At 50.9% G+C, this 25,085-nt stretch overlaps 2 protein-coding genes across 2 annotated transcripts in view; both read left to right on the top strand.

Annotated features, from left to right (window-relative positions):
• MYO15A (myosin XVA) overlaps positions 1-6,035 on the top strand; it is a 64,212-nt gene extending 58,177 nt beyond the window's left edge. The window contains 1 exon segment of the mRNA XM_033196432.1: positions 5,008-6,035. Coding sequence (XP_033052323.1) covers positions 5,008-5,109 — 102 coding nt within the window. The 3' untranslated portion in view covers positions 5,110-6,035.
• A 3,899-nt stretch (positions 6,036-9,934) lies between these two features.
• ALKBH5 (alkB homolog 5, RNA demethylase) overlaps positions 9,935-25,085 on the top strand; it is a 28,197-nt gene continuing 13,046 nt past the window's right edge. The window contains exons 1-2 of the mRNA XM_033196445.1: positions 9,935-11,466; positions 21,987-22,067. Coding sequence (XP_033052336.1) covers positions 10,697-11,466; positions 21,987-22,067 — 851 coding nt within the window. The 5' untranslated portion in view covers positions 9,935-10,696. The remainder of the gene's footprint in view (positions 11,467-21,986; positions 22,068-25,085) is intronic.

Below are 25,085 nucleotides of genomic sequence, written 5' to 3'. Positions count from 1 at the left end.
TGGCAGTGGGAACACGGCAAAGAGCAGTATGGAGCCATAGAAGATTGGTGACAGGACAAGGACACTAGAGGTTTGAGAAAGTTCACCTGGGCTGAGATGTGGAGGCTGGATTGTAGGCCCCAGGATTGAGGGTGGAGAAACTGGGCTTCCTGTGTGACAGATGGTGAAACTGAGACCCACCTGTCCTGTGCCTTCCTATATTTGCAGCAACTGTGGCTATTACTTAAAAAGCAGGGGTGAGACAGGCACTGTGGCTCATGCCTGTAATCCCAGCACTTTGGGAGGCTGAGGCAAGGCAAGAGGATCACTTGAACCCAGGAGTTTGAGACCAGGCAACATAGTGAGACCTAGTCTCTGCAAAAATTTTTTTTAAAAAGCGCCTATAGTCCTAGCTATTCAGGAGGCTGAGGCGGGAGGACGACTTGAGCCCAGGAGTTGGAGTTCGACGCTGCAGTGAGCTGTGATGGTGCCACTGCACTCCAGCCTGGGTGACAAAATGAGACCCTATCTCTAAAATAAAATGTAAAAAAGCATGGATGACCTCTAGGCTCCTGTCCAAGTCTCATAGCCTCCTGGGGTCAGGGCAGGACTAGCGTTTTCACCCCACTGAAGAGATAGGATTCAGGCCCAGAGAAGGAGCAGAACTGAGGTTGACACCCACACGTCTGCCCTGTCCAACCTGTGACATCCCCCCTCCAGGTCTGGGCCCAGCACCACTCCCATGATAAGGCCTGTCTTGGAGGGGGGGATTTCCTAGGGTAAGGGAGAGAGACTTCCACTGCCCTAGCCCTGCCTCTGAGGGACAGGACCAGACAAAGTCTCCTTGACCCCCTGTGCCCCTTGGAGAGCCTGTTACTTGGGTCTAGGGTCCTTATGCACTCCCCACTACACCCCAATCTGCTCCTGCCTGGGGTCACATAGATCCTTGCCTTACCCACTGGTAGCCTTGGGCCCCAGGCCTGCCGCCTCCTTCCCAGAGGCTACCTCCCTGAGCCCGTACAATGGCTCTGTGGTGTTCTCCTACCTCCTTTTTTTTTTTTTTTTTTTCAGTAGAAACAGGGTCTTGGTATGTTGCCCAGACTAATTTTAAATTCCTGGCCTCAAATGATCCTCCCACCTCAGTTCCCAAAGTACTGGGATTATAAGTGTGAGCCACTGCACCCGGCCTTCTCCAACCTTCTTGTATGAACCTGGTCATTTCTTCTTGTTCTTTTCTGGTCCTTCCTCCCCTAGACAATCTTTTTTTTTTTTTTTTTTTTTTTTTTGAGAAAGAGTCTTGCTGTGTTGCCCAGGCTGGAGTGCAGTGGTGTGATCTTAGCTCACTGCAACGTCCACCTGCTGGGTTCAAGCAATAATCCCACCCCAGCCGCCTGAGTAACTGGGACTGCAGGTGTGTGCCACCATGCCTGGCTAATTTTTGTATTTTTAGTAGAGATGGGGTTTCACCATTTTGGCCAGGTTGGTCTCGAACTTCTGACCTCAAGTGATCCATCCACCTTAGCTTCCCAAAGTGTAGGGAGGGGCATACAGGCGTAAGCCACCACTCCTGGCCCCCTAGACAATCTAAACGTTGCTGAGTCTGGGCCTCTCCCCAGGGTGCCCTATCTGATACTGAGGCTTTCAAAACCATGTCTACCATCACAGCATCTATATTTCTACCTCCTGCCCAGACTACCTGAGCTCCAGGCTCCCTCAGCATCCCCCTTGGAGACCAACAGTCCTCTACAGCTTTCCTCCCAATCCTCCCAGGCACTCAGGCCCCAAATCTGGGAGTCCTTCCCATCCCTGTCCCTTCCTCTCATGACCTCTGTGGCCTCCTCTGCCACCTCCCTCCCCTCTGCTCATTCCTCCAGCCACCCTGGCTCCCTTGTGCTGAGTTTGTTCTCCCTGCCCTGGGTCCTCTGCCCTCACTGTCCTCTCCACTTGGAATGCTCTTCCCTGATTCATCACAGGGCCCATTGTCTCCCTTTATTTGGGTTTCAACACAAATATCACCTTTTTCTAGAAGCCTTTCCTAACCCTCGTCCCTAAGAACTCATGATCCTTGCCTCCATAGCCCTTATTATGGCTTGGAAATCATTTAGTTATTTGTTTATGTATTATCTCCTTATATTAGTCCGTTTTATGTTGCTATAAAGGAATACCCGAGGCTGCATAATTGACAAAGAAAAGAGGTTCATCTGGCTCACGGCTCTGCAGCCTGTGCAAGAAGCGTGGTGCCAGCATCTGCTTGGCTTCTGTGGAGGCCTCAGGAAGCTTTTACTCAAGGCAGGAGGCAAAGGGGAAGCAGGCACATCACATGGCAAGAGAGGGAATGAGAGAGAGAGGGTCCAAACAACCAGCTCTTGTGTGAACTATTTTTTTTTTTTTTTTTTTGAGACGGAGTCTCGCTCTGTCCACCAGGCTGGAGTGCAGTGGCATGATCTCGGCTCACTGCAAGCTCCGCCTCCCGGGTTCCCGCCATTCTCCTGCCTCAGCCTCCCGTGTAGCTGGGACTACAGGCGCCCGCCACGGCGCCCGGCTTTTTTTTTTTTTGTATTTTTAGTAGAGACGGGGTTTCACCGTGGTCTCGATCTCCTGACCTTGTGATCCGCCCGCCTCGGCCTCCCAAAGTGCTGGGATTACAGGCGTGAGCCACCACGCCCGGCCGTGTGAACTATTAGAGTGAGGACTCACTAATTACCTCCGGTAACCAAGCCATTCATGAGGGATTTGCCTCCAAGACCCAACACCTCCCACCACGCCCTATCTCCAACATTGGGGATCACATTTCTTTTCTTTCTTTTTTTTTTTTTTTTGATACAGTATCTTGCTCTGTCGCCTAGGCTGGAGTAATCTCGGCTCACTACAACCTCTGCCTCCCCAGTTCAAGTGATTCTTCTGCCTCAGCCTGCCAAATACTGGGATTACAGGCACGCGCCACCACGCCTGGCTATTTTTTTGTATTTTAGTAGAGACAAGTTTTGCCCTGTTGGCCAGGCCAGTCTCGAACTCCTGGCCTCAAGTGATCCGCCCACCTTGGCCTCCCAAAGTGCTGGAATTACAGGCATAAGCCACCATGCCTGGCCAGGGATCACATTTCAACATGAGATTTGGAAGGGACAAATATCCAAACTGTATCATTCCCCCATCAGAATGTCAGCTCCAAGAGAGCAGGACTGTGTCCATCTTGTTCGTGCTGTGTCCATAAGTCAGTGCCTGGAACATAGTAGATGCTCAATACATATTTGTTGGTTGCATGGGTGGGTGGGTGGGTGGATGGATGGATGGATGAAGGCCTCTTTGGTTTTCCCACTTCCTTGTAGCACCACGTGACCTCCTTATGCTGCCATCTCTGCCTCTGGCCTGTATGTGTCAGGGGCTACATTCATTCACTCATTCAGCATAGGTCCACTGAGCATCTCTGTGTAGCAAAGATACTGAAGTGACTGAGACCCCCTCAACCCTGGCCCTCACAGAGCCTCAAGTCTCAGATATAAAATATACCTTGATCAGTGCTGGCAGGGTGTACAGGGGACCTGAGCTATCTGGGAGGTAATCAGGAAGAGCCTCCAGGAGGAGGTGATGTCTGAATGCAGCAGTGTGGCACCAACAGACCTGGGTCCCCATCCTGCCCACCTCTGACAGGCTGTGTGAGGGGATCTTGAGGCATCCCTGCTTCTCACTGAGCCTCAGGTTCCACACTGTCAAATGCAGCAACAATCCCAGAAAGGCCTAGAACATGGCAGCATGTGGGTAGGTAAAGGATTGGCTAGAGAAGAAGACTCCATTCACACACACTGGTTTAATTAGCAGAGGTGGCCCCCAAGGCAGGGCCAGCACAGCTAACCTCAGCAGAGAGCACGTCAGAGTGTGATCCTCAGGCCTCTTACCATCCAGGTTCAAATCCCACCACCTACCAGTTGTGCAGTCTGGAGCTTCAAGGCTCCGTGCCTCAGTTTCCCCATCTATGGAATGGGATATAATAGCTCCTCTCTCTCAGAGACACTGGGGGGATTAAAACAGATAGGACACATCAGTCCTTTAGGACAAGGCCTGGCACACAGTTACCACTCAGAGAGTGCTGCTAACATGATTTTATCCTTTCTCAGAGCAGCTTCTCTGGGGGGATTCCAACAATGGCTTCCATCCGAGAACCACATTCACAGATTGATTTCCACAATTCCCTGATGCCTTCCCCTACCCCTCTCCAATTGGGAGCACTGAGCCTGGGTCACTGCCCATTGTGCACTGTGGGAGCCAGGCGGTAACCATGGCAACAGACAGTTAGAAACTGTTTTTATTGATTGGATTCATACTTTTTAAATCTAAAGCATTTACACGTGGCCGGGCATGGTGGCTCACGCCTGTAATCCCAGCCCTTTGGGAGGCCAAGGCGGGCAGATCATGAGGTCAAGAGATGGAGACCATCCTAGCCAACATGGTGAAACCCCATCTCTACTAAAAATACAAAAATTAGCTGGGCATGGTGGTGCGTGCCTGTAGTCCCAGCTACTCGGGAGGCTGAGGCAGGAAAATGGCTTAAACCTGGGAGGCGGAGGTTGCAGTGAGCCAAGATCGCACCATTGCACTCCAGCCTGGTGACAGAGCAAAACTCTTGTCTCAAAAAAAAAAAAAAAAAAGAATTTACATGCAGTAAAGCACCACTGAATCCTCACCACAGCCCAGTCTGTGAGGCAGTCCCCTGGTCAACTGAGACTTTACAGATGAGGCCACTGAAGCTCAGAGAGGTGAAGTGATAGACCCCGGGTCACACAGCTCACACGGAGCAAAGCCAGCAGAGGCACTTGGTCTCCTGCTTGCTTACCCCTTGCATCCCACACCCCACCATTTGGCCTTCCAGCTCTTCATGCTCCTCTCAGGCCCTGGGGGAGGTGGGGACAAGGGTTCCTGCATGAATGGTGGTCTCCACCTATCTCCCAACCACCTCTCCATTCTGTACATCCCACCCCAAGGTAAGAGCTGGGCAAGTGTTGGGTGGGCGTGGATTGTCACTGTCACCTGCAGGGACTGGAACTGTGTCGTGTGGTAGCCGTGCATGTGGAGAACCTGCTCAGTGCCCGTGAGAAGCGGCTCACATTGCCCCCCAGCGAGATCACCCTGCTGTGACCCGGCTCCCAGCCCTCCAGTACCTTCTCCAGAAGACTCACTGTGTGGCCTCAGAGAAATCACTAGACCTCTCAGGATCAATGACCCCTGTAAGGGGCCAGAGCCTTGGAGGACACTAAGAGGAAACAGGAGGAGCAACTAAAATCCCCAAGAACCCAAGAAGACCCATCCTGAATTGGGATGGAATGGCAGCATGCAGACTTGGGTCAGATAGCAGGAGGAACTTTCAAAAGTCTGGCCCATGGTGCAGTGGAGCAGAAGGCAGGACCATGAGGCCTCCTGCCATGTACCCATTACAGACCCTGCCCCTAACTCCTGCCTGTGGCACAGAAGCCCCACACCAGTTGCCTAGATGAATTGGACTCTGCCTTTGGTTTACTCAGGGTCTGATGTTGGAATCTGCTCCAACTCCACATCCTAGCACCTACATGTCCTTCTAAGGGGCTCCTCCCTGTGCTGCCAGTCAGCCTGGATTTCTGGTCTTTGGTTATTTCTGTGCAAACAAAAGGTGTGCCTGGCAGCCATTTCTCCATGGAGTTGCTAAGTGGCTGGAAAACAAGCCTGAGGGAGGAGGCAGGAGTTGGAGTTACCTTAGGCCCCTGACTCACTCCCTACGAACAGACCATCCCCCACTCCTTGGGTATCCCCAACCCCAAACCCCCAACACTTGATGGGCCACACAAGTTTGAGTGGTATAAGGGAGAAATCTGGGAAAAGGCTTCTTGGAAAATGGGACATTAGCATTGAGTTTTGAAAGATAAGTAGGAGTTTGCTAAGAATAGATGGAAGAGAGCGGGATAAACATTCCAAAGAAAATCATGTTTGTTCCCTGCTGTATCTTCCATAACCTAGGAGGATGCCTAACAGAGAGTAAGCACTTAAAAAATGTTTGTCATATGAATGAAAAAATAAACGAATGAATGTTGACAGAAAGTGCTGGTGCTTTGGGGAGCTTGTGCTGGGCAGGGAAGACTTGGGAATGGGAGACTAGATAGGTAGATGGGGGCATAGTTGCAAGATCCATGGCAGCAGCAATACCTACTGTGAACGAGGCAAATACCAGGCACTGGCAGTTAATCACAGTCAAATCACCGCAAACTAGGATAAGACCTGTGAGTGGGAGTTAGCTAGGGAATGAGGAGAGAGAACAACGTATGCAGGGGCCCTGAGGTGCGCATTACTTGTAGCAGGATCTGAGACTGAAGAGGCGGGCCAAGACAGTTTGGATAGGGCTTCTGGGATACATTAAGAACTTAGGATTTCTGGGCCGGGTGCAGTGGCTCACGTCTGTAATCCTGGCACTTTGGGAGGCTGAGGCAGGCGGATTTCCTGAGCTCAGGAGTTCGAGACCGGCCTGGGCAACATAGTGAAACCCCGTTTCTACTGCAATATGAATAATATATAGGGCAGCGTGCCCCCGTAATCCCAGCTACTCAGGAAACTTAGGCAGGTGAATCGCTTGAACCCAGGAGGCAGAGGTTGCAGTGAGCCAAGATCATGGCACTGCACTCCAGCCTGGGTGACAGAGTGAGACTCCATCTCCGAAAAAAAAAAAAGAATTTAGGATTTCTAGGCCAGGCATGGTGACTAACACTTGTAATCCCAGCACTTTGGGAGGCTGAGGCCCGTGGATCACTTGAGCTTAGGAGTTTGAGACCAGTCTGGCCAACATGGTGAAACCCTGCCTCTACTAAAAATACAAAACTTAGCCAGGCATGGTGGCATGCGCCTGTAATCCCAGCTACTCAGGAGGCTGAGACACAAGAGTCACTTGCACCCAGGAGGTGGGAGTTGCAGTGAGCCGAGATCACACCATTGTACTTCAGCCTGGGTGACAGAGTGAGACTCAGTCTCTTTTTTTTTTTTTTTTTTTTTTTTTTTTTGAGACGGAGTCTCGCTCTGTCGCCCAGGCTGGAGTGCTGTGGCGGATCTCAGCTCACTGCAAGCTCCGCCTCCCGGGTTTAGGCCATTCTCCTGCCTCAGCCTCCCGAGTAGCTGGGACTACAGGCGCCCGCCACCTCACCCGGCTAATTTTTTGTATTTTTAGTAGAGACGGGGTTTCACCATGTTAGCCAGGATGGTCTCGATCTCCTGACCTCGTGATCCGCCGTCTCGGCCTCCCAAAGTGCTGGGATTACAGGCTTGAGCCACCGCGCCCGGCCGAGACTCAGTCTCAAAAAAAAAAAAAAAAAAAAAAAATTTAGGATTTCATTCCAACAGCCATGAGGAGCCTTCAAAGTTTTTCCAGAGAGGGAAGGGGAAGTGCAACCTGCACAGATTGTACTTTGTAAAAGCCATTCTGACCACTGAACAAAGAGTGAATGTAGGAGTTGACCGCTGCAGTGTCAGCTGTAAAACTTGTCATGGATTCTAGTGGTGGTGATGGGTGGGGAGAACTTGGGAGAAATTAGAAGGTCCAGCTGGCAGGACTAGGGGGTCAATCAGACCATCCTAGGATGGAAAGGATCAAGAAAGAGCCCTGATAAAACTGCCACAGGACTGTCCCGCTTTTCACCACTGTCTTGGGTTGGCTTTACCCAGAAGCAGACCCCAAGGGGAGGAAAGTAAGGAACTTACCAGAAAGAGTGTGGTGTCAATCAAGTTACCACTGCACAGGGGCTGCGCCTGGCGGCAGCTCACCTAACCCCTGGGGTTCTGCCTGCTGCGCTGATGCTCCCTCAGTATAGGGACTCCCCAAAACAGAGCACAGTGGGCTCCAACATGAGGCAGCCCTGAGTCCTGCCCTCTGCCCCTCATTTCTCAGTGTTGTGAGATCATACATGGTGTGTGTGAGGGGGAGGGGGTGTCAGGCTAATTATTTTTGCCCCAAAACCTTTTCCCTAGTCGAGCTAAACTGTGAGGTTCAGGAAGGGATGATGTGGCAGAATGAAAACAAGAGGGCCCTTTTGGCTTTCAGAATAGGACTGGGGCCTCCCACACAGACCATAAGCGGTTCCTTGGAAGTAGATCGTCCAGGTTGAGCCACAATGTGAATCACCTCTTCTCTAGGTTGACAGCCTCTCCCATCCTGGACACTGCACTGGAAGCTTTCCTGTGTTCCTCCCTGACTGCTCTTGAGCTAGGACTCTCCCGTCTCTGAGCCCCAGTGAGGGACAGCACAGATTCTGGAACCAGGCAGCCTGGGTTTGAGTCATCACTAGGCCACATACTCGCTGTATGGCCTTGGGCAAGTCATTTCACCTCTCTGGGCCTGTTTCCCTATATATACAATGGTAATAATAATGATGCCCCCCTCATTGAAGTGTTTGGACGATTAATTGGGCTAGTATATGTACAGGTCCTGGCACATAGTAAAAATGGGAATTTTTTTAAAAAAATGTCCATTCCAGGCTGGGCGAGGTGGCTCACGCCTGTAATCCCAGCACTTTGGGAGGCCGAGGCGGGAGGATCTTGTGCCCAGGAGTTCCAAGACCAATTTGGGCAACATGGTGAAACCCCATCTCTACTAAAAACAGAAAAATTAGCGGAGTGTGGTGGTGCATGCCTGTAGTTCCAGCTACTCAGGAGGCTGAGGTGTGGGAGGATCGCTTGAACCCAGGAGGTCGAGGTTGCAGTCAGCCGAGATAGTGACACTGCACTCCAGCCTGGGCAACGGAGGAGTAGGACGAGGACGAGGGCGAGGAGGAGGAGGAGGAGACGGGTGATAAGGAACTGGCATTTCGGGTGGCGGAAACAGCCCGGGCAAAGGCCAGGAGGTGAGACACAGTATGCTTGTAGACCTGGCTTACAGGATGAGGACCGGGCTGGGGCTCAGTGTACGTGGAAAGATGAGAGGAGCCAAGGCCAGAAGGGTCTTGAAGAAAAGCTTTGAGAGCCAAATAAAGCAGGGGAACTTTATCCTGGAGAGACATGGGAGATTTTCCAGCAGAACCCCCCCCATTTGTTGGAGCCCTCCAGTGCATCCTGCACGGCCACGCCTTTTTGTTTCGTTTTAGAGCTGTGTCGCCCAGACGGGAGTGCAGTGGCGCGATCTCGGCTCTCTGCAGCCTCAAGCCCCTGGGCTCAAGGGGTCCTCCCACCTCAGCCTCCCGAGGAGCTAGAACCACAGGCGCGCACCACCACGCCCAGTTCTTTTTTTGAAATTTTATTGTAGAGATGGGGTTGCCATGTTGGCCACGCTGGTGTCGAACTCCTGGGCTCAAGTGATCCGCCCGCCCTGGTCTCGCAAAATGCTGGGATTACAGGCGTGAGCCCCCGCGCCTGGCCACGCCTTGGCTGACTGCTTCAAAACTTTTTTGAATTGACTGTAGTCACTATCTATAGCTTAGCCTTATCCTTGCGCCCGTTTGTTTCCTGGAGTTTTCTTCCGTCGTCCCCGTAGGAGGTGCCCCCACGCCCATCTCCAGCACCAACGAGGCTTGACGCCAACCCCAGCGCGCCCCCGCGCCCGCCGTCACCGGGACGTGACTCGTGAAACGTCCGCTCCGAGCGGCGGCAGGCTGGCTTGTACCCCGACAACGCGCGTCCGGCTTGTGCCGGACGTTCCTATCTGGGTTCAGAGCTGGGGTTGGGTGCTCTCGGTCCCGCAGTCTGAGAAGTTTTCGCGGGTTTCAGAAGTTTCCTTAGAAGTCCTAAGGGCTTTCCTCAGGCGGAGTCTCCATTCAGGCACTTATTTAGCCAACCATTTCTCCTTCAGGGGTCCTCGCTGCTCGCCCAGCCACTAATTAAGTGACGGACGCAGTAACCAAGGAGACTGCCTGATTGACACGCATGATTACCAACCGACTTCCGGAAACTCCAGTCAGGGCCTGCCCGGCGCGTGGCCCACGGCCCAATTAAAGGAGTGGAAGCGCTAAAGGGGGAGGTAACGGAGCGGGCTAGGTTGTGGCGGTTCCCCGGTGATTGCGCGCTGGGGTTGAGGCGTCTGCGGGCATTCGGACGATGCCGTGACGCGGCATGGCGACACTCTTGGCAGTGTGAGCGCACCCCTGTAGAGGGAGCCCTTCGGTCCTGGAGGCGGCGCGGCGTGAAGACAGGTTGCTATTTGAGAGCGCTCCCTCGAAGCCCCTCAGCGAGTGGGGGAGGGGCGGCGGACGGCGCGTGGTTCCTCGTCTGCGCTTGCGCCGGCGCCTCTGCCACCCGGCATGCACGCACGCGCATGCCCGTAGCGCGCGGAGCCGCGGTGGCCGGCGGCACTGCGCGTGCGCGGTGAGGAGCCCGCTAAGGAGCGGCGCTGGCGGACGTCGGGCTGGCGGCCCGTGACGTCGTGAGGAGAGCTTTAAAGTGCGGGCCGGGCCGGACGTCCGAGGGTCTGGTCGGGAGTCGGGCCCCGTCTCCGCAGCAGCCCTCCGCGGCATGAGGCGCTGCCGACGCCCCTGCCCCCCGGGACGTGGAGAAGGTGGAGGAGGAAGAAGCCCCGTTGTCGCCACCGTTGCATGACCCTTCGCTCCTGAGGCCTTACCCCACGCCCGGACCCTCGACGCCCCCCGCCGGGTCCCCCGTTCACGCATGGGGGTTCGGCGCTAGGGAATCCCCTCCTTCCGGGGGCCCCGGGGCGCGTCCCCTCAGAGCCATGCCCGGCTGCCCCGCCCGCCCCGGAGGACCCTAGAGCAGCGTCGCGGGGGCCATGGCGGCCGCCAGCGGCTACACGGACCTGCGTGAGAAGCTGAAGTCCATGACGTCCCGGGACAACTATAAGGCGGGCAGCCGGGAGGCCGCCGCAGCCGCCGCCGCCGCTGTGGCTGCCGCAGCCGCCGCCGCCGCTGCCGCCGAACCTTACCCGGTGTCCGGGGCCAAGCGCAAGTATCAGGAGGACTCGGACCCCGAGCGCAGCGACTACGAGGAGCAGCAGCTGCAGAAGGAGGAGGAGGCGCGCAAGGTGAAGAGCGGCATCCGCCAGATGCGCCTCTTTAGTCAGGACGAGTGCGCCAAGATCGAGGCCCGCATTGACGAGGTGGTGTCCCGCGCTGAGAAGGGCCTGTACAACGAGCACACGGTGGACCGGGCCCCACTGCGCAACAAGTACTTCTTCGGCGAAGGCTACACTTACGGCGCCCAGCTGCAGAAGCGCGGGCCCGGCCAGGAGCGCCTCTACCCGCCGGGCGACGTGGACGAGATCCCCGAGTGGGTGCACCAGCTGGTGATCCAAAAGCTGGTGGAACACCGCGTCATCCCCGAGGGTTTCGTCAACAGCGCCGTCATCAACGACTACCAGCCCGGCGGCTGCATCGTGTCTCACGTGGACCCCATCCACATCTTCGAGCGCCCCATCGTGTCCGTGTCCTTCTTTAGCGACTCTGCGCTGTGCTTCGGCTGCAAGTTCCAGTTCAAGCCTATTCGGGTGTCGGAACCAGTGCTTTCTCTGCCGGTGCGCAGGGGAAGCGTGACTGTGCTCAGGTAACCCACCCGGGTAGAGGGGGCGGCCCTGCGCCTGCTGCCTTAGCTACCCACCCTGGCCCAGAAAGCAGCAGCCCGTAGGAGTCTGCGTTTTTTACAGTTCTGACCAATTCTTCTGTTTGTAGGTTGCAGGGAGCGAGAGAAGGGTTCTGTGTTTAAGATACCTATAGCAAGAAAACAGGGAACCGATGTGGAAATCCTGTCCCCTGACGGGATCACTGACTTGACTGAGAATTCATCAAAAGCCATCTTTTCAGAAGGCTGTTCGCTTTGATTTTTTTTTTCCCCACCACCCATTTCTTAGCATGAATCCCTTTGTAATTTTTCAGTTTTCCATTCTGGCCTTCCATTTACAAATCTATACTTTAAAAAAATTTTTTTTCTTAATTTACTATCTAAAAGTCATTCTTGTTCTGCCATTTTTGGATTCCTTAACCGAGAAAGTAGTCACAGGCAAAGGCCCCAGAGATTATTTAATTGAAGCACATTCTCCATTCCCAGGAGAGGGAGTGACTTCCCTGGAGTTGAACAGATTAGTGATTGGGCCAGGAATAGAGAGCAGCACACTCTTAAAATTCTTCTCTTCTGGCTGCAGAAGAGCCCATCAGTTCTTTGTAAGAACGTATTACCTGTAGTCAGGACTGAATACAGTAGAATACAGCTGGTTTCCTGACTGTTTGGCCTTATAGTTGCGCGAGCAGCAGAACTTTGGCTTTTGGCCTATATTCGATTCCCAGATCCTGCTGAGAATTAGCTCAGTGCCCTGGCCTCCAGAGGAGATTGCCAGTGGGAACACCTTTGCTGTTAATGTGAAGTGAAAATTTATTTGGAAGCTGCCTCCTTCCAGTCCTGAAAAAGGTAAACCTAGTAATGTAATTCAGTAATCCCCAAAACCTCTTAGGTCTAGACTGCAGCTGTTTTCAGAGCAGCTTGGTTGACCACCACCAAATACAAGAGTACACAGTGAGCTTTTGTCGTGAGCAGCCCAGGTACTGAAGTGAGTCAGTAGGGCCAAAGTCATAAGGAGAAGCAGTGTCCCTGGTGCCCTCTTCATATCATGAGGGGAGGTCATCTGTCTCATTTGAGTGGAACAGCTGAGGCTCCTTCCATGTTGGGGATGGCAGCAGAGCCTTGTGATGTCCAAGACCGCCTGATGGGAGTCTGGGAAGTCAGTAGTAGCAGAAGCGATACTGTGACTCCTTAGGCATCTGAAACCTAGAGGACAGCTTACCTGTCAGATGCCACCTTATCACGGCCCTCTGAGCTTCTCAGATCTTCATGGCGCTCCTAGATGGATGTCTTGGCAGAATGCTTTAACATGGGTTTTCCAGGACCCACCCTTCCAGCGTGCTCGCTGTGTAAAGCAGGTTGGTTTCTGACCCCGTTGAAGGGTTCTCAGTGCTGAAATTACCTCACACAAGGACCATTTGGTCTCTTAATGGGATATTAATTTTCTGCGTAGTCATTGGACCTCAGGGTGGTTGTCAGGAGGTCTAGTAGTGGTCTGGTGCTTAATGAGGGGATCACAAGGCATTTTTTTGGTTTTGGGACTACTCCTCTCCTTAACACACGCACACCCTGCATTTAAGAACTGAAGTTTCGAGTTCTTAGTATGCAGGTCTGTTAGTGATCAGCAACGGGATTGCATCATCAGGAAAAGTCTCTTCATCTTTTCCTCAGAATGGTAAAGTCCTAAAGCTTTCCCAGTCCCTGTCAACCCCTTCTGGATTCAGACTTGGCTGTGGAGTTAGTGTGGGAGGCTCAGCGATGTCCTGAAAAGTGCTGCCCCAGGCTTTGAATCTAGCTTTTCTCTTATTTGCTTTGGGATCTTGTAGGCGTTCTCTGAGCTGGCTTTCCCATCTGTAAGTGGGGATGTTGCCAACTTCCGAAGCCTATTAGAATTAAATGTGGTGATTTGTTGTCTAAGATAGGGCCTGGCACGGGGTAGGTACTTAAATCGGTGCTTGCTTTCATATACAACCACTCAGTGATCCCCTGCTCTCTCATTGGGGAAGGAACTAGGGATCTGGTGGAACCCGAAACATGGCAGTTTCCCATCATGGAGTTTAAGCCCCATGGAGGCCTCAGACAGGAGGATAAGTTATAGCCCAGGAAGGTAACTGCAGAAGCACACTAAAGGGGGACATCTTTCCCACTTTAGAGTGTTGGAAGTTTAGGGGAGGAAGTGAACTGGAATGTGAAAAGTGACTAGGAATGAGCCAAGCAGAGAAAGATGGAGAAAGTATACAACAGCGGTGTCTTTGACTGCGGTAATAGGAGTAGCCATAGGTAAGAGGGGGTGGATGTTGATGGGAGGCAGATGGAGTTCATTAGTAGAGACTGTGGTTGAGGATGCTCTGGTGAACTCTAGATCAGGGCTTCTCAACAGTGCTATTGTTATTTAGGGCTCAATAATGCTTCATTGTGTGGGGCTGTTCGTGCATTGTAGACTGTTTAGCAGCATTCCTGGCTTCTATCTCCTAGGTGCCAATAGTATTTTTTATGACAGCCAGAAAGTATCCAGACACTGCCAAATGCCAAGGCAGGGGAAGTGCAGAATCCATACTTGAGAATCACTGCTCTAGAGTCTGGACCCTTCCACTAATTAAATCTTCCTGCACCTGCTTACTTAGCTTACCTGGTATGCAGGTGAGTGAACACCTGCCCCTCATCAAATCCTGCATATAAGCTGGTAAGAAGTGGTGCTTTCTCTCGTTTCCTGCTACAGATCCTAGCGCAGAGGTGATGAGCAGTAAAGCTGCAGATTGGAAGGGAGGGGCTGGTGAAAACAGTGGTGCGGTGCAGATGGGGAGGGATTCTAGTAGTAGACATCTTAGACTTCAGTTGGTGGTGGTGGCAATGGTGTCTGTATCCGTCCAAGACCGCATGGCAGGAATACAATTTTATGTTTAATAGTGATCAGCATGGATGTTGGTGCGTCACATTGACTCAGCAGTGTCTAAACCTGGGCATTTAGAGCAAGGCCTCACAGAATCTTCTGGAAGTGCTTCAGACTCCTTTCCAAACCTAGTTGTCGGTTGTCTTTTGTAATCTTCCCATGTTAGGCCTGGGTGGATCCCCTCTTAATGCTGTTCTTTAGGGAAATATTTTTTATCTTCATATCACTTCATCTGTCATTCATTCTCCTATTCCCTGTTGGCTGCATGGGGCAGATTAAAACAGACTCCGATTGGACTAATTAGAATAATTACCTCAAGGCTAATTGCTTACTTGCTGCTATCTTTAATCACTGCTACATGGTCTGTGGTGTGGTGGCCACATGCCCAGAGACCCAGGCCTAGGCCAGCCATCTGGAAATGACTGTGTATCACCCAGGCACAGGGCATGCACTGGTGAGCTCAGCCTGTGACTCTTCCAGTTAACAGTTGGTATTGGGTAGAGTGGGCATCCCTGTCAGTTCTGGAATAAGTCTGATTTTGTTCAGCTGGTGAAAGCAAAATTTAGCTTTCTGGCTTAAAATAGTTGGGAAAGTAGGGCAGATAGGTCCTGGGCCACATCTCTTGTGTGGACTCTTCTGATTCCACTGGAGGGGGAGGAACCACAGGATGAAGTCAGAGCTGTGCACCGTCAGGAGGAGCTCTGGGCCAGCAGGGTTGGCTGCCCTTGCTGCTGCCAAGGCCTGACAAGAAGTCAGACGACGGTAAAAGAAAGGAAGCTAGCAGTGAACCATGGTGTTAATCATGAAGTTCAGAGCAAGCAGAGAATAAATAGGCCATGAAAATTTCAGAGCTGGCTGGGCTCGGTGGCTCATGCCTGTAGTCCCAGCGCTTTGGGAGGCCAAGGTAGATGGATTACGAGGTCAGGAGTTTGAGACCAACCTCACCAACATGGTGAAACCCTATCTCTACTAAAAATACAAAAATTAGCCGGGCGTGGTAGTGTGCTGTGTGCCTGTAATCCCAGCTACTCAGGAGGCTGAGGCAGGAGAATCACTTGAACCTGGGAGGCAGAGGTTGTAGTGAGCCGAGATTGAGCCATCCACTCCAGTAGAGTGAGACTCCATCTCAGAAAAAAAAAAAAATTTCAAGGCCAGGTATGGTGGCTCACACCTGTAATCCCAGCACTTTGGGAGGCCAAGGCGGGTGGATCACGAGGTCAGAACGAGACCATCCTGGCTAACATGTTTTCACCGTGTCTCTACTAAAAATACAAAAACAAAATTAGCCGGCTGTGGTGGCGGATGCCTGTAGTCCCAGCTACTCGGAAGGTTGAGGTGGCAGAATGGCATGAACCCGGGAGGCGGAGCTTGCAGTGAGCTGAGATCATGCCACTGAACTCCCAGCCTGGCATCCTGGGCGACAGAGCAAGACTCCATCTCAAAAAAAAAAAAAAAAAAATTCAGAGCTGACTGGCCAGTAGTAGGTGGATAGCCTTCACTAATACACTGCTAGCTCTCTGGGGGATATAAGCTCATCTTTGCAAATGGGGCTAGTGGGTGTGCATGTGCCCTTTGGTGAGGGTTTCCACGGGGCTAGTGGGTGTGCATGTGCCTTTCAGTGAGGCCAGCAAGGCCCCCAGGACAGGCTTGTTACCAGGAAACGCAGATGGGCTTTTTTTTCCTACTGCCTCTACAACAAAATCCAGAAAGTTTGATGGCAAACTTGGTTAGAGTTACAGCACCACCATTTTAACTGTTCGACTTCGGGCAAATTAATATTTTGGGGGCCTCAGTTTTCCTCATCAGCAAAACCGGTCTAATGATGCCGTAGAGTTGTTGTAGAAGATTGAATCTTTGTCATCTACTGAATGCTTGAAATATAGCTAAAAGTGTCTCAGGAGATGGGCTACCTTCTGTGTTTGGTACGCTGTATCTTGGTGTATACAGAATTGGGACTGGGCAGGTTGACCTTCCCTCTGGATTCAGAAAGCCCCAGGATTTCTCATAAAGTTAGGCCATGTGTCGTCTTGGAGGCATAGGTTTGGTAAATAATTGAGCCTGATCTCACAATCCTGCCCCTGGTTCCAGGTGGCTGGTCTGCTGCCCCCCCCCCCCCCCCCCCCCAAAAGCCTGACCTTCTTGGCCTGCGGGCCTGTCAGTAAGGCAGGCAGCTATAGCCAGAGAGAGACAGTCACCATGCTAGGATCTTGGCCAGTCCCTCCATCTCTGGTTCATCCTGGCCTAGGCAGGCCATGGAGTAGATGGGAAATGGTGGCCATCTTGGAAATGTGTCATAACAACTCAGTTTCTAAGACTGTCCCCTAGAGGAGAGATGTACATAGTCCCTTCAAAGAGTTTTTCAGGGCTGGGCGCTGTGGCTCAGGGCTGGGCGCTGTGGCTCACGCCTGTAATCCCAGCACTTTGGGAGGCCAAGGCGGGTGGATAACCTGAGGTCAGGAGTTCAAGACAAGAATAGCCAAGATGGTGAAACTCTGTCTCTACTAAAAATGCAAAAATTAGCTGGGCATGGTGGCAGGCGCCTGTAATCCCAGCTACTCAGGAGGCTGAGGCAGAGAATTGCTTGAACCCAGGAGGTGGAGGTTGCAGTGAGTCGAGATCGCACCACTGCATTCCAGCCTAGGCAACAGAGTAAGACTCCGTCTCAAAAAAAAAAAAAAAAAAAAAAAAGGGGCCGGGCGCGGTGGCTCAAGCCTGTAATCCCAGCACTTTGGGAGGCCGAGACGGGCGGATCACGAGGTCAGGAGATCGAGACCATCCTGGCTAACACGGTGAAACCCCGTCTCTACTAAAATATACAAAAAATTAGCCGGGCGAGATGGCGGGCGCCTGTAGTCCAGCTACTCGGAGGCTGAGGCGAGAGAATGGCGTAAACCCGGGAGGCAGAGCTTGCAGTGAGCTGAGATCCGGCCACTGCACTCCAGCCTGGGCGACAGAACGAGACTCCGTCTCAAAAAAAAAAAAAGGGGGTAGAAAAAAAAAAAAAAAAAAGTGGCCGAGTGCGGTGGCTCAGCCTGTAATCCCAGCACTTTGGGAGGCTGAGGCGGGTGGATCACAAGGTCAGGAGCTCAAGACCATCCTGGCTAACACGGTGAAACCTCGTCTCTACTAAAAACAGAAAAAATTAGCTGGACCTGGTGGTGGGCACCTGTAGTCCCAGCTACTCGGGAGGCTGAGGCAGGAGAATGGCGTGAACCCGGGAGGCGGAGCTTGCAGTGAGCCGAGATCGCGGCCACCGCACTCCAGCCTGGGCGACAGAGCGAGACTCCGTCTCAAAAAAAAAAAAAAAAAAGTTTTTCAGACACCTCATTTAAGTTGCAGCTAATCTTCTGAGGAGGGGCTTACTGTGATCTTTGTTTTGCAGAGGCAGAAACAGTTCTAAGTGGTAGAATAGTTCAGCTCAACACACATTTCATTTAGTGTCACTGTGCAGGGATGAGTAAGGCCTTTGAAGAGCTTTGTCTTGAAAGGAAGACATAATTTCCACAAGGCCAGATGGAGTAGCAGAGAGGCATGAGAGGGTGTGGTTGAGCAGTGTCGGGGGAACCCCAGTCTGAGGAGTCAGGGAAAGGCTCCCGGAAGAGGACATAGACATGTCAGCTTCTTTGAGAGTCACTCTGAGGCATAGGACTAGTGGATGACATGTGCAACATACTAGTCAATGCTGCTAGGGCTGGGGGCTCAGCCCAGGCAGGGAGCAGGCAAGCCGGACAGCATAAGGTATTTCCTCCTTTCCTTTCCCTGTGAAAATAAAAGAGCAAGAGGTCCTGGAACTTTTCATGCCAGCAGTAGGGCTGGACCCAGGGCATATTAAGTTGCAAGCTGGCAGACTGAGACTTTCAATTTCTCTTGTAGCAAGTAGGTTCCTTAATAGTAAATAATGCCCTGTGGTGTCTGCTTGACACTTTGTGAGATTGGCCAGGAGAGCTTCCCTTAATCAGGACTTGAAGCTCATGTTGCCAGAGCAGCCGGATACTCTGAGGAAGGGTCAGTGGGCTGTGTCATAGCTGCTAGGAAGTTCTAGAAGACCAGTACTAATGAGCCTTCCAGGTTGTGTCAGTGCCAAAGTCATTTTTGTGGGCCTGTGCAGCCCTACCTCCACACTAGTTCTTCCGAGGCCTGGGCTCCATGGCAGGAACCTGACATGGCTTATTGTTTGTTCTAGAGCCCCTTGGGGGATGGGGTCAGGGAGCATGTGGACAGTCAAGCTTTGACAAACATCTGGATTTGCTCCAGAACTGCATTAAGAAAAGTGGTTCCTTGTTGGAGATGGGAAGTCAGGGCCCTTGGTTATGTGTATAGCCAAGGCAAACGGATTGATAACACTTGTCAGTGGCAGGGAAGGTTGCCTATAGCCAGCGCCACAGATTCAGGACTTAGAAATGTGCCTTTGGGGCCGAGCACAGTGGCTCAACGCCTGTAATCCCAGCACTTTGGAAGGCTGAGGTGGGTGGATCACGTGTCGTCAGGAGTTCGAGACCAGCCTGGCCAACATGGGGAAACCATCTTCACTAAACATACAAAAATTAGCTGGGTGTGGTGTACACACCTGTAGTCCCAGTTACTTGAGGGGCTGAGGCAGGAGAATCGCTTGAACCTGGGAGGTGGAGGTTACAGTGAGCCAAGATTGTGCCACTGCACTCCAGCTTGGGCAACAGAGTGAGACTCTGTCTTAAAAAAAAAAAAAAAAAAAAGTGCCTTTGGGACCTTTGACAGCTCTTTGGGAAAGTCCTGTGTGTATATATGGGACGGTCTTGCAGTCTAGACCCCCATTCCTCCAGTGTGGAATGATAAAGGCATGGGATGAGAACTAGACTTCCTAGCTCTGGAAATGGGGCCCAGGAGGCCCCCACTACTGGCAGATCCCTGCAGGGGGAGCCCGGACCGTGTCTCTTTGAGACCCTGAATCCAGGGCTCTGGCTTGCCCCAGGATAGTCCAGGGCCCTCTGACTTTTGTCAGAGTGCTCAGTAAAGATTGTAGGGTGTCAGGCACCCTGCATTATCTGACTTAATTCTCGCAACAGCCCTGCGGGTAGGCCTCTCACCACCCCTTTCCAGAAGTGTCAATCGTATAGTCATATAATGCTGCTGTTCTGCCTCGAAGGGAGAAGGCCCTGTCCCCGTTTTTAAAATCTTGTAATCTTAGTAGCAGCAAAAGAACAGCTAAATTATAAAGCATAACAAGATGAATACCCAAGAACCTACTGTTCTCCTTATTACAGATAAAGAAACTGTACAGGTTTTTAGGTTCAGCATGTGATTTAACAAAGGTCACAAAGCTAGCAGGAGACAAGCTCACATTTGAACCTGGGTCTCTTCAACTCCCTAACTCCTGTGTGATTCTTCTCATTGTGGGCTGATGAGTATTAATAGGTATTATTTGAGAGAAGGTTCTTTGGTCAGTGCTCAAACAAATTCAGTGGATTCTTTTGCTGTAGTGATTCTCATGTGCTTTAAGTAATGCTTTTTGAATCTCTCATCAGTATTTTACAGTTGATTTCACTATAGACATTTGTCCACTGTCTTGTGTGTGTGTGTGTGTGTGTGTGTGTGAGTGAGACAGAGTCTCACTCTGTCACCCAGGCTGGAGTGCAGTGGCACTATCTCAGCTCACTGCAACCCCCACCTCCTGGGTTCAGCCATTGTCCTGCCTCAGTCTCCGCAGTAGCTGGGATTACAGGCACCTGCCATCATGCCTGGCTAATTTTTGTAGAGATGGGGTTTCACCATGTTGGCCAGACGGGTCAGGTTATGAACTCCTAACCTCAGGCAACACACCCACCTTGGCTTCCCAAGGTGCTGGGATTACAGGTGTGAGCCACAGTGCCCATCCTGTCCACTGTCTCTTATGGGACTGGTGTTCATGGAGAAAATTTTGAAAATTCTTGTCTAGGAGCATCTTGAGGGAGAAGGTGTGGAATCTATAAAATAGAGGTTTGGGCCAGACATGGTGGCTCACATCTGTAATCCCAGCACTTTGGGAGGCCGAGGCAGGCGGATCACGAGGTCAGGGGTTCAAGACCAGCCTAACTAACATAGTGCAACCCCATCTCAACTGAAAATAACAAACATTAGACACACTTGGTGGCGCGCGTCTGTAGTCCCAGCTACTCAGGAGGCTGAGGCAGGAGAATCGCTTGAACCCGGGAGGCAGAGGTTGCAGTGAGCCGAGACTGTGCCACTGCACTCCAGCCTGGGTGACAGAGCGAGACTCTGTCTCCAAAAAAAAAAAAAGTAAGTAAAATAAAGGTTTGTTCTATCCCCAGCATGAGCTCAAATCAGATTTCCAAATCAGAGGTGCCTCCTTAAGGCTGAGCCTGAAGCAGTCTGACTTTTTATCTCTTACTGGCTCTTGCATTCAGTTATTAGATCTGAGGTTTGGCCAGCCTCGCCATCTTGAGGGGTCCTTTCCAGGCCTGCAGTGTTTTTAACAGTTAAGTTTGTGTCTGTATAACTAGCCTTTGAGAAGGGAGCTGATCAGTATCCATGAGAGAAGGGTTTGTGGTACAGGGGCAGGTAGGGAAACTAAGCCATACTTGTCCTACTAGGCCTGTGGCTGAGTGAGTTTCTGGGTGTGTAGAACTGCTGCAGCTCAGTAGAGTAACTTGGAGTGGGAGTGTCTTGTGGCTGCCATGCTTCCAGTGATAGCATGTAAGGGGCTTTGGAAGCTCGGAGCTTGCTTCCAGAGTTTCAAATTGGAATGAGCTAGCTGAGAAGGGGACAGTCATACCCACATTAGTTGGTCTCTGAGCAGTTTTAAAAGTCATATAACTTGTTGAAAATAAACAGATACCAGAATATGACGGAAATCCTTTTTTGTTTTTTTTGAGACGGAGTCTCGCTCTGTTGCCCAGGTGCAGTGGTGTGATCTTGGCTCACTGCAACCTCTGCCTCCTGGGTTTAAGCGATTCTCCTGCCTCAGCCTCCTGAGTAGCTGGGATTACAGGCGCCTGCCACCACTCCTGGCTAATTTTTGTATTTTTAGTAGAGACAGGGTTTCGCCATGTTGGCCGGGCTAGTCTTGAACTCCTGACTTCAGGTGATCTGCCCACCTCGGCCTCCCAGAGTGCTAGGCTTACAGGCGTGAGCCACCATGCCCAGCCGGAAATTCTTAAAATATTCAGACACAGCTGTCTTCAAAATTTTGGATCCCCCCCAAAAGGAGACTTCAAGTAGACACTCTGTTTTGGAATGAGGCAGTGCTAGCTCTCCCTGGTGACTCAGTGCTATCAGTGGCTGCCTTGGCTTTCTCTACCTGCTAAAGGGAGGGAGAATGAGGAGAAGATGCAGTGTACTCTCTGGAGTACCCTTTTTAAAAAGGGCTCCTGGCATGTTCAGGGAGAGACTTGCTTCGGACCTCTGCCTAAAGTGGCCAAGGGGTCTCCTTTGCCTCACACCAGGTTTTTCCTTGAGTATTACAGTCTCTTGGCAAAAGCATCCTGGAGCTTAATATGATACTCCCTTCCATGTAGATCCTTGAAACTCAAGTAATGAGTAGAGAGCAGCCATAAGACCTAGGCCATGTTCCTGTCCTGTTATATCCCCCAGGAATTTCGGTTGTCTGTCTACTCTTCATGGTCACATGTTCTGTGTTTCTTTTCAGTGGATATGCTGCTGATGAAATCACTCACTGCATACGGCCTCAGGACATCAAGGAGCGCCGAGCAGTCATCATCCTCAGGAAGTAAGTGCCATGATGTCTGACTTTCTGCCTTACCTGCAGGCCTCTCTGGAGATGTAGCTCTGGGTCCACTTAGAACTCAGCTCCTGTGTATCAGTGGCATGGCAGACTGGAGAGCAGAACTGTTAAGTTGTCTTACTTTTTATTTGAATCCTGTGAGGATAAAGTTGTTTTGTCTTTTTATCAGAAAATTAAGTTCTCTGACTATTTAGGGAGTTTAGGACTGAGCAAAAGCTTATACTCCCAGTATTTGTGGGTATAATCTTGAGACAAGATTTGGGCAACATTCTTCCAAACTTCACTCCACCCCTTAGCCTCTATTCCTCACCTCCTTGGTCCTTATTTGTCACATGTATTCTTGGTGATTATTTTTAGACTATGCCTTTAGCAGCCTGCTTTAAAAATGCCTGGGTTTTCACTGCTGGGAAGAACAGGGAGTGAAAAGAGGAGACAAGGGTGGGAGGTTAGGATGTAGTATTCAGCAGAATCATGGCTTGTGGCTCTTCTCTGGGGAGGGAATTAGATGCGCTAATTAACATCAACAAACCTGGCTTCACCAGCATTTATTTCTTAGACGGAGTGAGTGGAAGAAGCCATAGCCCTACAGACATTGGCTCAAGACAAGCCTGCCCCACCGCCCACCCTGCTTTTTTTTTTTTTTTTTTTTTTAAAGTCTTACTCTTGCTCAGGCTGGAATACAGTGGTGCCATTGTAGCTCACTGCATCTTCAAAGTCCTGGACTCAAGTTATCTTCCTGCTTCAGCCTCCCTAATAGCTAGGACAACAGGCATATGCCACCATACCTGGTTTAAGCCTGCCTTTTGAAAAGAGTCCCAGAGAGGATAGGTGATTGCCCAGAGTCATAGAAGTCAGTGAGCAGAGCAAAACAAGTCTTGACACATAACACTTGCTGTCTTTCTTCTTTCTTCCTTCCTTCTTTTTATTAAACTTTATTTTTTAGAATAGTTTTAGATTTATAGACAATTGTGATAGTGCAGAGTTCCCATGTACTCTGCATCCCATTTCACCTATTTAATTTTTTATTAGTATATTAACTTAAAGTCCCTACTTTATTTCGATTTCCTTACATTTTTCCTAACGTCCTTTTTCTATCCCAAGTTCATCCTACATTACATTTAGTCGACATATCCTCTTAGACTCCTCTTGGCTGTAACAGTTTCTCAGACTTTGCCTTATTCCTTTTTTGTTTGTTTGAGACAGGGTCTCGCTCTATTGCCTAGATTGGAATGCAGTGGCGCCATCTCGGCTCACTGTAACCTCTGCCTCCCAGGTTCAAGTGATTTTGTGCCTCAGCCTTCTGAGTAGCTGGAACTATAGGCGTGCGCCACAACACCCAGCTAACTTTTTAAATTTTTTCGTGCAGACGTTGGCCAGGCTGGTCTCTAACTTCTAACTTCAAGTGGTTCGCCTGCCTTGGCCTCCCAGAGTGCTGGGATTACAGGTGTGAGCCACCGCACCCGGCCTGCCTTATTCTTGAAGATATTGACTGGTTAGATATTGTATAGAACATCTCTCAATTGGGATTTGTCTAATGTTTTTATGGTAAAGTGCATGCCATTTTTACTACATACCAAGAATACATACTATCAATGTAACTTACCGCTATTGATATTGATCACCTGGCTGATGCACTGTTTGTCGGGTTTTCCACTGTAAAATTACTGTTTTTGCTTGTCCATACTGTACCCTTAGGAAGGAGGTCCCCATGCATGTCCACAGTTAGTGTGGGAATTAGCACCATCTCCTTGACGGGGGGAAGCATCCAGGTGAATTATTTAGAATTCTTCTGCAGGGGGATTGGTCTGCTCTCCCTCATTTATTCAGTCATTTATTTATGTAAGTATAATTTTATATAAGTACGGACTTCTGGGAATTTATTTTATGCCCAGATTGTTCCAGCTTTGGTCATTGGGAATTTTCTCTGGCTCATCAACTTTAGTCAGTAAACAATAACTTTGGCCTCCTGGTCCTTTGGGCCCTTAACTCCAGAATAATGTGGTGGTGAAGTCTCTTTGGTGTGGCTTTGCCACTTTGTCAAGTCAAAACTTTTAGTCTGTTTTAACTATAGTAGATGGGTATGATCCATACCTGTTCAACAGTCCTATGGTACAGGCAGAGCACTGAACACATATGGGAGCTCCAGAAACTTGGGTCGACTTGGTGGTTGGCAGCCTTTCTTTTCTAGCCTAAGACTATTTGAGGCCGGGCGTGGTGGCTCAAGCCTGTAATCCCAGCACTTTGGGAGGCTGAGATGGGTGGATCACGAGGTCAGGAGATCAAGACCATCCTGGCGAACACGGTGAAACCCCATCTCTACTAAAAAATACAAAAAACTAGCCGGGCGAGGTGGCGGGCGCCTGTAGTCCCAGCTACTCGGGAGGCTGAGCCAGGAGAATGGCGTGAACCTGGGAGGTGGAGCTTGCAGTGAGCTGAGATCCGGCCACTGCACTCCAGCCTGGGCGACAGAGCAAGACTCCGTCTCAAAAAAAAAAAAAAGAAAGACTATTCCCAGAATTTGCCAGAGGAAGGGAAGGGTTTTTATCTGCCTTCTACTTTATTTTTCTGTGATTCCCAGCACAGGCCAGAACTCAAGAAATAATGGAGTCCAGAGTGTAGCTCTCTTTCAGCCTCTCCTCCACAGTCACTTCTTCTCAGGCTGTATCTGGTACCTCCAACTGCAGCCAGGGATGGGTGACCTGCCCAGGCCAGGAACCTAGAGAAGAACTTCTAATGTTATATAGAACCAGAGCAGTAACTTCCCAAGTGTTCCTCTCATCTTCTCATAATAGCTTATTTTGGGGAAATCTTAACTAGATATGCAGGTGGTAGTGGCCGTAGCTGGAGTGTCAGTCTTCTAACTGCTACTTTTTTCTTGAAGGGTGACTCCCACACCTGGCCGCCCAGTCCAGCTGAGTCAGATGCTCCTCAGCACAGCTAAGAGTCTGCATCGTTAATCAGCTCCCTGGGAAGCTTTTTAGCCAGCTGGGCCCCTGGCAGTGG

This window comes from Trachypithecus francoisi, unplaced genomic scaffold, assembly GCF_009764315.1.
Source record: "Trachypithecus francoisi isolate TF-2019V2 unplaced genomic scaffold, Tfra_2.0 Contig01665, whole genome shotgun sequence".
Classification (NCBI taxonomy): Eukaryota; Metazoa; Chordata; class Mammalia; order Primates; family Cercopithecidae; genus Trachypithecus; species Trachypithecus francoisi.
Note: the sequence above shows the minus strand (reverse complement) of the source record. Positions and strands in the feature narration are given on the sequence as shown.